Source organism: Lonchura striata, chromosome 5 (genome assembly GCF_050655825.1).
Source record: "Lonchura striata isolate lonStrDom1 chromosome 5, ASM5065582v1, whole genome shotgun sequence".
In the NCBI taxonomy this organism is placed as follows: domain Eukaryota; kingdom Metazoa; phylum Chordata; class Aves; order Passeriformes; family Estrildidae; genus Lonchura; species Lonchura striata.
Genome location: NC_140707.1, coordinates 71,540,418 through 71,553,249, shown reverse-complemented (window position 1 = coordinate 71,553,249; position 12,832 = coordinate 71,540,418). Strand labels below are relative to the sequence as shown.

The window sequence follows — 12,832 nt, the reverse complement described above, 5'->3', positions numbered from 1 at the left end:
GAGCAACCTGGGACAGTGGAAAGCATCCCTGGTTAGCTGTGACACCATCACTGCTGGTGGCCTGTGGGTAACTTTGGGAAGTCACTTTCCTTTTCCGATGCACCCATTCCCTATACCTAAAACAGGGATCACCTTCTTTGGATAAGGATTTAAGAGCTCTCCATGGAAGAGCAAAGCGCAATATTAAGACCTCAAATCCTGCTGCCCCGGTTGGCTGGAAGCTGTTCCTGTTGGAGGAGCTCCCACCCACCACTTCAGCAGGTCGGGAGGAGGCGGCGCTGCTCTAAGGAGAATTAAGGCGATTTCTGTGCAATGACAACCGTGCCATCTAGCGGGAGCCACAGCACGATTCCCCGAAATCCTGCAAGGATGGAATGAACGGCACCTCGGGACGGGGTGATTTTGTCACTCTGGTGCCTTTGACAAAGTCCCAGGTAACTCATGATGGAGTTACTAATGTTGGAAAAGCCCTCCAAGTCCAACCCAGGATTGCCAAGGCCATCACTGAGCCATGTCCCCAAGTGCCACATCCACACAGATTTTAAATCCCTCCAGGGATGGGGACTCCACCCCTGTCCTGGGCAGCCTGTTCTGACACAACAACCCTTTCCAGGAAGGAATTTTCCCTAATATCCCATCCAAACCTCCCCTGGCACAACTTTAAGCCATTTCCCCTTGCCCTGTCCCTGTTCCCTGGAGCACAGCCCGACCCTCCTGGCTGTCCCCTCCTGGCAGGAGCTGTGCAGAGCCACAAGGTCCCCCCTGAGCCTCCTTTTCTCCAAGCTGAGCCCCTTCCCAGCTCCCTCAGCCTCTCCTGGTGCTCCAGCCCCTTTCTAGCTCTGTTCCCTTCCCTGGACACACTCCAGCCCCTCAGTGTTTGTCATGAGGAGCCCAGAACTGACCCCAGGATCTGAGGTGTGGCCCCAGCAGTGCCAGCACAGGAGGGACAATCTCTGCCCTGGCTCTGTAGCCACAGGATGGTACAAGCCAGGTGCCAGTGGCCTCTTGGCCAGCTGGGCACACTGTGGGCTGAGGAAGCAATACCCCATGTGCTGTTCCCACCTCCTCCCCCACATTCCTGACTGCAGGAGGTCACACCAGCAATCACATGGAAGGATCTGCCATTCTAAAGCAGCTCCTCCTGTATGGGAAGGGGGTGACCACTGAGGCCACAGGATGGGAATTCCCAAATCCATGAGCAGTGCTCCAGTTTTTGCTCTTGGATATCACAGCACGAGGTGGGAGTGCTTTAGGATTTTAACATCAGCTCTCCTGGAAACCCATGGCTGAGGTTTGATCCATCAGCCACAGAAAAGAGACACAGGGCTCTTCTCCTGTGAAATCCCACCCAATACAGCCACAAACAGCAAGGCTACTCCAAGGAACACAACCAGCAACTTTTGGAAAACAGATCTGACTGTCCACCCTTGGCACAACATCCTAATGCCATCCCAGAGTTGCTGTGGAATTTGAGACCCCAGGAGTGAGGCAAACAGTGCATGGAAGTGGCTCTCCACGGTGGGATGTGTCTGGACATACCTGGTGGTCTTCAGCAGTGCTGCCTCAGTTGTCAGGACAAACTGGTGGATGGTCCCATAGACAAAAGCTGCCTCCATCACAGCTCTGTGCTCTGGAAAGGGAAAGACAAGGTGAACTTAGCTTTGTTCCCTCCATATCTCCTGTTTCATCATTGCCAGGTGTAAATATCAATTCCCAAGCTTTCAGAAACTCTTGGTACAATGTCACAGAGTCTGTCTGAAAACACACTGTGAAGGGAAGTGAGCAACTGGAGCTGGATCCCATTCCTGATCCCCAGCAAACAGGTGCTGTGTGAGAATCCATTCCACTGCAGAGCCAAAGATCTGCCCAGGGATTTATTATTTTTAAGATAGCATCCACTGGCTTGCTGTCTCTCTCCAAGTCCGTCTCTCAAGGTTTGTGCTCCCAGCAAAACGTTTCTGGTGCAACTGATTCCTTTTGGAAACAAAGCAAAACATATGGAAATAGAGATCCTGTGGCTGGGTGGCCCTTTCAGGTTTTCCTTTGAAAGACTTTGGATCAGAAACTCAGCTCCTGGATATTCTACCAAAAAAAAAAAAAAAAAAGCTGGAGGAAGAGAGGAAAGATGGAAAGCTGAAAATCCATACCTGCTGTCCCAGTAGCTGGTACGTAGGCAAAGACCATGTTGGACTTCCCTTTCAATAGATTTTCAATGTTCTCAAGGTCTGCCAGTGTTTCAACATATTTAACTTCATTAAAGAGCAGGGCACTGTGGAGGCAGAGAAAACCTTATTAGCAACTGGTTGAAGAGTAAATTTACAGCCACACAACCATGATGGGAAAAACAGGGTAAAATTCCAGCTTCTTGCTGGCAGATTAAGGATTCACAGCCAACTGGAGGTGCCCAGTGTGTGCCCACACCACCAGGTATGTGCTGGTGAGTTGTCTCAAGGGAAAAAGTTTAACAGGGTCAAACGATTATGAAGAGACAAGCTTGACTGAGAGCAGCCCCTGGTATACCTTGATGCCTCAGGTTTTATATTTTTCAGATTCTGTGCTGCTTTAGTGTGTGGGTCTGGGCTCCAGATCAGGGGATGCTGAGCTCTGTGCACAGAGCAGGGACACAAAACAATTCCTGCTCCAGCTGGGCACCAAGGACAAATGATCCAAACCTCAGCCCAGGAGCACAAACACCGTGGGCTGGAGAGAGAAAAACCAGCAGGGTGGGACTGATGGGCTGGAGCTGGAATGGGACAATGAACTCCAAGGTGCCAATGGAGCAGAACTGATCCCAGGGAGAGTCCCTGTGAGCAGTTGTGCATTTTGGGACCATTTTGGTTCATCTTGAGTACAACCCTGGCTGGGCTCTTGTGCTGCCCAAGGTGGATCCATGGAGGAGAGATCCTTTGAATAAATCCCTGCTTTATTCTTTAGCTCCCTCTGGTCTCTGTTCTAGCTCAGCCTTCACAAGGCATCCGTTTCTGGCAACCCAGATGGGACACAAGGCATCAGCCTGGGGTTGGCATTTAGGGGGAATAGAAAGGAAAAGGATTTCAGAGAGTGGGACGTGGTCTGGACTTACAACAAAACGTTGGCGACGATGGAGTTCACGTCGAACAGAGCATCGGTGAGGAACTCTCGGATCAGTCGGTTTCCTCTGGGGAGAGAAAAGAGTCACCAAAAGAATTGAGAGAGATGCACTGCATGGATCCATGGAAAAAGGGAGACAAGGTAGGCACAGAATGATAGGGAGGATGATGGAGAAATAGCAGAACACACTTGAGATGTCTTTGATCAGAGTTGGGAATCATTCACGCCCAGTTGAGCAGGTTCCTGCTGCACCTGGGGACATGGTGGCCTTGGCGGTGCTGGGGAAGGGATGGACTTGATGATGTTAAAGGTCTTTGGAAAGGTTGGACTTGATGATGTTAAAGGTCTTTTCCAACCTTAATTATTCCATGATTATCAGTACAACAGTCAATGAAAACTGAGCTGATACATGGAAAAGCTTCCTGTGACAACCCTTGGAGTGACCAGGAGCTGAACCTTCCCATCCAGGGCAGAAGATATAATCCGACCAACAAGGAGACCACCAAAAAGTGTTTCTTTCTTGGACTAGACCCAAAATCTTGTGGCCTGAGTACAGCTCTGGGGGTGGGAGGCCAGAGGAACAGCAAAACATTGATGGAGGGTTTCTCCTGTGGTTGCATTCCACAGCTCATCCCTCTGCTGCTCCAAGGAACTTGGGGCAGGATGGGGGAATTCACACTGAGGACAAAGCATCTCCTCTGCCTGTGCTGGAATTTTGGGGGTACCTTTGGCTAAACTATGCGGGTCACTTTTCTCCTCATGGCTCCTCTCATTCCTCCGCAGACATCTCTGATTGCTGACAGTGTTTCCTTCAAACACTTGCACTGGAAAGTGATCCCAGTGCAGTGCCCAGAAATGCTCCTCACCTGAACAGGAAGGCTTTCCTTAATGCATTTTCTTTTCCACAATATCTTGAGACATCCTCTTTGGGACAATTCACCTAGACAGCAAATACATGTAATTACAGATTCAGCCCCACAATGACCACACACACCCCCTACAGCTTTCTTCCATTCAAGACTGTAAATCCAGCCTTTCCAAGAAGGGAAAATCCACCAAAATGGAGACAGAAATGGAGAGTGGAGTTTGTACTTCAGTTTTCCAGCTCAGCCTGCTGATTTGAGTAAGAGAGGAACAAAAGACCCCATGGTCTACCCAGCATATTCAAAGGGACAGATCAGTGCTTCCTTACTGAACTTGGTCTGTAGCTGGAGGAAACCAAATAAATCCAAATATAAATATATAAGCACTTCTTAGAGTCTAATTACACTTGCCTGAATTTGTAATTCCCTCACGTGAATCTGAATAAAATTTCAGCTAAAAACTCCTTTGTATGAAATATTTATTGCACTGAGCTGAAAAGAACTTAGCCAACCTCGTCCATCATGAACATGGACACTGGAACAGGCTGCCCAGAGAAGTTGGGGATTTTTCATCCCTGGAAATGTTCCAGACCAGGCTGGACAGGGCTTGGAGCAACCCAGGATAGTAGAAGGTGTCCCTGTCCATGGAAGGTGAGGTGGAAAGAGATGAGCTTTAAGGTCCCTGAAAGCCAAAGCTGTTCTGTGAGTCCAGAGCCTATGGAAAAATCTGTGTTCATCTCTTCCCTGCTCATCTCCTCCTTACTCCATCCCACCCAGCAGCTTCCCTGAGTCCCATTTACCTTCACCACGGAAACACCATAGTCCTGGAGGGCCTCAGCTGAGCTCTCAATCTGCTCCCAGAAGGGCTGAGCACCAGGAGAAACTGAAACACACACACAAAAAAATCCTCTCCAAGTCCTCAGGGTGAAGAGCATCCTCCTGCCACACACTGAGATGTGGGAGATGTTCCTCAGCCCATGCCAACGTCTTTGGGAAATCACAAAGAACAAAAGCAAGGTCAAGGATGTTCTCCTAATCCATGACAGCCTTTAGTTCTCCCTCAGGAAAGGGATTTCCCTTTTTTTAGCAGGTATTATGGAAGAGGGAAAAATCCTTTAGGAAATTTGCTTTCTTCTCCACAGTACCTCCAGAAAATAATCCAGAAAATGAATGAAGATGTTTGAAGGACCGTGCCTGAGGACACAACCAGGAAAGAACCTATCCCAAGAGGTCTCTGCCTGTCAGGAGCACTTGGAATTCTGCAAACACAGTGCTTAACCAGCTCCTCAAAACCCCCTTGGGTTTAAAAACCTCAAGAACTGCCCCTTCACTGAGGAGGGCCACAGGTTGATCAGAGGGATGGATCAGTTCTGCTAGAGGAAAGGCTGAGAGCTGGAAAACAGAAGGCTTTGGGGTGAATTAACTGCAGCCTTCCAGTGCCTGAAGGAGCCAACAAGAAAGATGAAGAGAGACTCTTTAGAAGGGATGGAGGGACAATACACAGGGAGAGGCTTCCCACTGCCAGATGGGAGATTGGGAACTGGGAATTCCTGGCTGAGAGGGTGGGGAGGGGCTGTAATAGAATTCCCAGAGAAGCTGTGGCTGCCCCTGAATCCCTGGAAGTGTCCAAGGCCAGAATGGACAGGGCTTGGAGCAGCCTGGGATAGTGGAAGGTGTCACTGCCATGGCAGGGGTGGAACTGGATGGGATTTAAGATCCTTCCAATTCAAACCATTCCATGATTCTGTGGTTGTTCCACTCTCACGCAGCCTTGCTGAGCCCCAGCTGATGGAAACTCACATTAAACACGTACCACTGGGGGTGAAAAAAGCCAAGGATGTTTTTCCAGCTTCCAAGCCACTGAAATAGTGCTGGGGGTTCGGCTCCTGCTGCAGGCTGGCACTTCCACATTTTGGGATGGAGGAGGCACAGAAGAGAAGGAAAACCAAGGAAGAAACCCATCTGTCCTTTTGGGCTGACATGGCTATTCCCAGCTACAGGCACAGGAGAGTCACAACTGGGGGGAAAAAAAATTTAAAAATACATAAACACACACAAACACATATATGAGTGTTTCTTTGTTTTAGTCTCTGTTACATGGTTGTAATTTCCAACTGTGGAAGTTATTATTAATATGACAAACATCTTGAGGGTATTATGAATTAGTCACAAAATCCACAGGTGACTCAGACAACTGCAAAGACGACAGGAGAGGCCACTCTCTTCCTTCTGAGTGGCACCTTCAAGTGCACAGACCCTCAGTGCTTTCAGTTCAGGGCTGGTTTTCTTCCCTCCTTTTTATTTCTTTTGAGTCAAACAAAAATTCCATGCACAGGCATCAAAACAGTGACAGCATCATCCACAAACCCCCGCCCAAACTGTCTCAATTCCTGCTACAAAGCTGTGAGGATGCCAGTAGAATTTATGTGGCCCTGAAAGGTGTTTGCAAAGGGATGGGATGTGTTGTGGTTGCCAAAAACCAAATGGCCATTTGAGATTCAAATAGGAGAGCTCTTGTTTGAGTGCAAAAGAGAAATGTGCATCTTCTGACACTTGTTCCTGGTCAGAGTGAGGAAGAATTTTGCAGGTATATTTATAAAGATTTTCTAGCTGAAGTCCTCAGCATGAGGATGTTCTGCTGGTGCTTCAGGAACACATGTTCCAATTTTTTTTTTATATAGAATAACTGATTTCTCTCTTATATTTATAAGGATTTATGTAACTTAAATGGATGCTATTTTTGTATATACTGCTGGGTTTTTTACTTTACTCTGTGATCAGACATTCTATACAATTTAACCTTTAAAGGATTAATTAAAAAATCAGATTACCCTTGACCTAAAATATGTGTAGCAGCAAGTCAGACAAAAATTCTGTAAAATCTTTTCTGCTTCTGGCTACTGACTTTGCCACTTCTTAGCAGCTATCTTGACTTTCCCAGGGAATACATTTATTAAGTGTGAATTTTCCTGAACAGATTGATTTTAGTGGGAAGTGTCCCTGCCCCTGGGATGGAACAAAATGATCTTTAAGGTCCCTCCCAACCAAATCTGAGATTTTGGGATTCTGCTCACTCCAGGCCATGGCAGATGATGTGAGGAGGTTAAAGGATGAGAAGCCACTTTCTTCCCACTCCATTCCTTCCCAGCCTGCTCCTCAGGGATTGCTCTCTGCTGCTGGAGCGTGGCTGCTCCCTGCTCAACAAAGGGACAAAGCTGGGCCTGAATCCATGCAGAATTTACATCACGAGCTGCAGCTGCTTCCCTCAACAAACACCCTGTGTCCATGGGCTGTCACTCCTCCAACAAACACCCTGGCAGAGGCTGTCAGCTCACCACGGCTGCCCTGGGATCAACCCAAGCTCAAACACTCCAAAAACGAGCAGGGAAAACTTCCCTGCCATGCTCCAGGAGTGAGGAGTTACTGACAGGCACACTCAGCCTTCACAGGCTCCTTCTCCAGGAGCTGAGGGGGTTGGATCAGGCCTGAAGGCACAGCAGAGCTGGAAATACATTAATTTTTTTTTTTTCTTTTCATCTCAAAATATCTAGTTGTCTCCTTTCCAGCTTTGGACAGTGTCAGGCATTTCTGGTCCCATGCCCTCCCATCTGTTCCCCTGGCTTACAGAGGGGACAGGGATCAGGCTGGGGGGGGGTTGATGTTTATTAAATGACAAGCTTGGCTATGGCAGGATGGAAAAATAAACACAATCCTGGCACGTGGGAACCAGCCCAGGTCAAATGGGAGAGCTTACTGTCAAGGAAGGAAGAGGAGCAGCCTCCAAGGACTACAAGATGTCACAGAATTATATCTGGAAGAGAGGGCCAGCATTTAAAACATAACTCCAGCCCCCAAGGAGAGCTCAGAGCCCTTCCAGTGCCTAAGGGGACTCCAGGAGAGCTGGAGAGGGAATGGGGACAAGGGATGGAGGGACAGGACACAGGGAACGGCTCCCACTGCCAGAGGGCAGGGATGGATGGGAAATTTGGAACTGGGAATTCTTTCCTGTGAGGGTGGGCAGGCCCTGGCACAGGGTGCCCAGAGCAGCTGTGGCTGCCCCTGGATCCCTGGAAGTGTCCAGGGCCAGGCTGGATGGGGCTTGGAGCCACCTGGGACAGTGGAAGGTGTCCCTGTCATGGCAGGGGGTGTGAATGAGATGGGATTTAAGGTCCCTTCCAACCCAAACCATTCTGGGGTCCAGTGAAAAATGTGTGCTCACCCCTTCCCTCTCACCTCCTGATCACTCCATCCTGCCCAGCAACTTCCCTCTGCTCCCCAGCACCCCAGACCTGAATATTCAGCTTTTAGGCCATTTCCTCTGTCACCTCTTTCCCATCAATGGAAAATGAACCCCCTAGGGCTGGAAACAGCCACAACCCTGCAGCACTGACACTTGCAGGATTGCCAGGGATGTGTGAAAATACCAGGGATGTGTGAAGCAGCTCTGTGTCACTGCGGGGAAAGATTAAGCCCATGGACAAGGGACAGCACTGGTGAAATGCCAGGCCTGGCTCATGTTTCCACTGTCACAATTCCAAGGCAGAGCCAGGCAAGGTGGTTAAAGTCACTGCAGGTGACCTGAGGTGAAACCGAATCCATCAGAGATATCCAGCCCAAACTCTTGCGGGGGCATAAATTGCTTGTGCCACATCAGGGTTTTTTTTTTTTGGAATCCTGCAGTGGAATCCATGGGCTGGGATCACCTCTGATCCCAGCTGCTTCCCATGACACCTTTCCTCACACAGATCTCAGCTGCCAAGATTTATCACTGAGAAAGCTGAGCTTCCTAAAGAGAGGGTGGAAGAAATAAATAAAGTGTGGTGGAAGAAAGAAATAAAGAATTTTTTAAAGTTTGATAGAAGGTTTATATAATATATATTTATATACAAACCTTAAAGTAAGAAATACTAACTTAAAAATGCCATAATATAAAACAAACATTATTAAAAAATAAATAAAACTAGAAACAAGTTTTAAAAGATAACCTTACAAATAAGACTAAATACTTTAGAAAAATAAAACTATAAAAATGCATTGTAGTAAGACCCATGAGGAGTAATTTTAAATAAATAACTTTAAAACATTTACAAATATAGTGTAAAAAAAACTAATAAGCCAGAAAACACTTATAATTAAGAAATAGTTAATTTATAATTATAATAATATAAATTATAACATCTGTATTATTTTACCCTTCACATATAACTAAAAATAAAATGGAAGTTTTTAAAACACCTCTCAATTACCCCATCTCTAAGTCAGGAAAAAAACATAATCCCACAGGAGGGTGATGTGGGGTGGGATTTAAGAGTCACGAGACAAGGATGAACTGCTGTCCTACTGGAATTATGAACTGCCCAGCCAGCTGGGACCACCTTCCACCATCCACAGGCTTCCTTGGACTCAGCAGAAACACCACCAGCCTGGACTTCAATGCCAGTGATGTAAAATCTCCACTTTGTCTTGTCTAAATATCAACACAGGATCCCAGAGTTGTTTGGGTTGGAAGGGACCTTTAAAACCAAAATTCCAACCTTCCCATGGGCAGGGCCAACTTCCACTGTCCCAGGGCGCTCCAAGCTCTCTCCAGCCTGGCCTGGGACACTTCCAGGGATCCAGGGGCAGCCCCAGCTGCCCTGGGCACCTGTGCCAGTGTCTCCCCAGAAATACACCACCCTGTGGCTCCTTGTTCATTTTATCCCATTCCATCCTCTCCCAGCCTGCAGAGGCCTCAGCTGGTTTTAACTCCCTAGGTAGATGTTCCTAAACCAGGAGCACTTAGGATGCTCCTAAATGGAGTCACTTCAAGCTCTCCTGTGCTGATTGACCCAAATCAAGGCTCTCTCTGCAGTAGGACATTCACCCCACACCCTGCTGGCACAGGTTTTTGGCAGGATTCTCACCTGCCTTCCAAGCCCTTCTGGCAGCACCTAACCAGTGAGCTGTTCTCCCAAATTTCCTGGAAGGGAGGGCACAAACCAGACCCCAAATCCATGTGCAGCTGACTCAATCCCTTAGCTCCAGCAGGATGGACAGGCTGAAGTTCTCTCTGCAGCTCACCTGGATGTCCCAGCACAAATATGCCTCCTGCTGCTGCTCCAAAATGCAAGGCAGAGAGGAACACTGACAGCTCTTCCTGCATTTTTGCCCATGCAAACAAGCTTCCTTTAGGTGATCCAGAAAAATGACACAATCCTTAAGGTTGGAAAAGCCCTCTAAGATCACTGAGTCTAACCATTCCCCAAGGGGGAATGGCTTCCCACTGCCACAGGGCAGGGACAGATGGAATATTGGAAAGGAATTCTTGGCTGGGAGGGTGGAGATGCCCTGGCACAGGGTGTCCAGAGCAGCTGTGGCTGCCCCTGGATCCCTGGCAGTGCCCAAGGCCAGGCTGGATGGAGCTTGGAGCAGCCTGGGATGGTGGAAGGTGTCCCTGCCATGGCAGGGGTGGAACTGGATGAGTTTTAATGTCCCTTCCAATCCAACCCATAATTCCTTGCCTGGAATTATATTGACTTTTCATATTTTTCACCACACACATCCCTCCCTTGCTCCAGACTTTTCCTACACAGCTGACAAATTCATTATCATGACCCATGATAATTATCAGAAGCTCATTATCATTACCCAATTAGCTGGCACAGAGCTCAACCCAACTCCTTTCAAATTTTCCAAAGGCAAGTTCTTGGACACAACTGTTTTGAGTAGAGTGCTAGAGCTGCAATTCCCCAGCTTTTGGAGTTGGAATAACAGTGAGATGCTTCTCCAGAGCTTTGGGACGAGCCTGCAATTATGGGACTCAAATAACCACTGGCCCTTTGCACTCACTGCATCTCCCTCCTGCCTACAGGGGCAGCTGTGGGAGCATATTGAATCACAGGGATCCTTTTCTGGGAGCATCCAAGTGCATCCCAGCCTGTTTCCCAGTGTGTTTTGCCTGGATTTTTTTTCCTGGATTTTTGATGCTCCCATGCTGCCATTTATCCTGCCACTTCCAGAAGAGTTTCACTTTCATTTTCATTTCCAGGTCCAACTTCCCAGCAGCTAGGTCTCACTTGCTATCCAAGGCTGCAGGGGGGACATGCCAGGAGAGGAAAGCTCTGATTCCCATGCACAGCAGAGAGCCTGCAGCATGGAATCATAAATCATACAGGCTGGAGACAACATCTAAGACCAACAAATCCAACCATTCCCCCAGCACTGCCAAGCCCACCACGAACCCACATCCCCAAGTGCCACATGCACACGGTTTGGGAACATTTCCAAGGACAATGAATCCACCACTTCCCTGGCAGCATCACCATGTGCTGGAATCACCAGCACTGCTGAATTCCACCACTTCCCTGGTGGAACCAGCATTACCCACTGCTGCTGCCATGTTCAGTCAGTCCTTGGGAAGCAGCCCCCGAAGTGACTGGAAAGCAGCTGGCACTGGATGCACATCACTGAGCAAGCTCAGGGCTGTCACCTACCTGGTGTCCCGGGCGTTCAGGCTGATGTCCTCATCCCTCCTCCTCGGTGCTGGGACAGCATCCCACCCCGAGGCGTCCCTGGGTGCTGGCTGCAGGGCTGGAAAAGCCGGGATGCCCAGAGCAGAGCAGCGCGGGTGGCTCTGTGCCAGCCGGGGGAAGCGATGCCTGAGCCGGCCGAGGCCTCTCAGTAACAACGGGGTGCACCGGAGCTGTTCCTAAATCCACAGGGATGGAGGGATGGATGGAGGGATGGATGGATGGATGGATGGATGGATGGATGGATGGCTGCCTGCATGGAACAGACCGTGAGGAACATCCCCAGCCTGCAACTGGGATGCTCCCGGTCCATGAGGCACACGGACGGTCCCAAGTCCTTGAGGGACACCCGAACACCCTCATCCTATAACCGGGATGTTCCCGATCGGTGAGGGACACCCGGGCATCCCCAGCCTACAACCGGGATGTTCCTGACCCGTGAGGGACACCCGGACATCTCCATCCTATAACCGGGATGTTCCCGGTCCGTCGGGGACACGGATGGTCCCGGTCCGTGAGGGACACCTGGACAACCCCATCCTGCAACCAGGATTCCTGATCCCTGAGGAACACCCGGACATCCCCATCCTGTAACCGGGATTCCTGATCCCTGAGGAACACCCGGACATCCCCATCCTGTAACCGGGATGTTCCTGATCGGTGAGGGACACCCGGACATCTCCATCCTATAACCGGGATGTTCCCGGTCCGTGAGGGACACCCGGACATCTCCATCCTATAACCGGGATGTTCCTGATCCCTGAGGAACACCCGGACATCTCCATCCTATAACCGGGATGTTCCCGGTCCGTCGGGGACACGGATGTTCCTGATCCCTGAGGAACACCCGGACATCCCCATCCTATAACCGGGATGTTCCTGATCTCTGAGGAACACCCGGACATCCCCATCCTGTAATCGGGATGTTCCTGATCCCTGAAGGACACCCGGACATCCCCATCCTATAACCGGGATGTTCCCGGTCCGTGAGGAACACCCGGACATCCCCATCCTGTAATCGGGATGTTCCCGGTCCGTGAGGGACACCCGGACACCCCGGGAGCCCGAAGCGGGGATGCTCCCACAGCCCGACTCTGCCTGCGGGGGTGCCCACATCCCCCCGGCTCCTCCGGGAGGCCGCTCAGCGCTCCCCTCACGGCCCCTCTCACCCCTCGCTCCCCTCTCCCACCTTTCTCATCCCTTCCTCCCGTCTCCCCGCGCCCCTCTCACCCCTCGCCGCCTCTCCGGGAAGGAGCGAAGGCAGGACGGCGGGCGGGCGGCGCCGCCAACCCAACAAGCAAAGCGGCGGCGCGGCGGGGGCGTCGCGCGGGTGATTGACAGGCGGCGCCGGCCAGTGGGCGCGGCGGGTGG

The 12,832-nt window shown here is 50.0% G+C and overlaps 1 protein-coding gene across 1 annotated transcript in view; it reads right to left on the bottom strand.

Moving 5' to 3' along the window:
• The window catches only part of TXNDC16 (thioredoxin domain containing 16), a 38,407-nt gene extending 25,607 nt beyond the window's left edge, over positions 1-12,800 (bottom strand). Inside the window, exons 1-8 of the mRNA XM_021538428.4 lie at positions 12,692-12,800; positions 11,426-11,640; positions 5,767-5,970; positions 4,754-4,836; positions 3,957-4,030; positions 3,083-3,157; positions 2,148-2,269; positions 1,540-1,630 (exon numbers count right to left, since the gene is read on the bottom strand). Coding sequence (XP_021394103.3) covers positions 1,540-1,630; positions 2,148-2,269; positions 3,083-3,157; positions 3,957-4,030; positions 4,754-4,836; positions 5,767-5,935 — 614 coding nt within the window. The 5' untranslated portion in view covers positions 5,936-5,970; positions 11,426-11,640; positions 12,692-12,800. The remainder of the gene's footprint in view (positions 1-1,539; positions 1,631-2,147; positions 2,270-3,082; positions 3,158-3,956; positions 4,031-4,753; positions 4,837-5,766; positions 5,971-11,425; positions 11,641-12,691) is intronic.
• Positions 12,801-12,832: the final 32 nt, after the last annotated feature.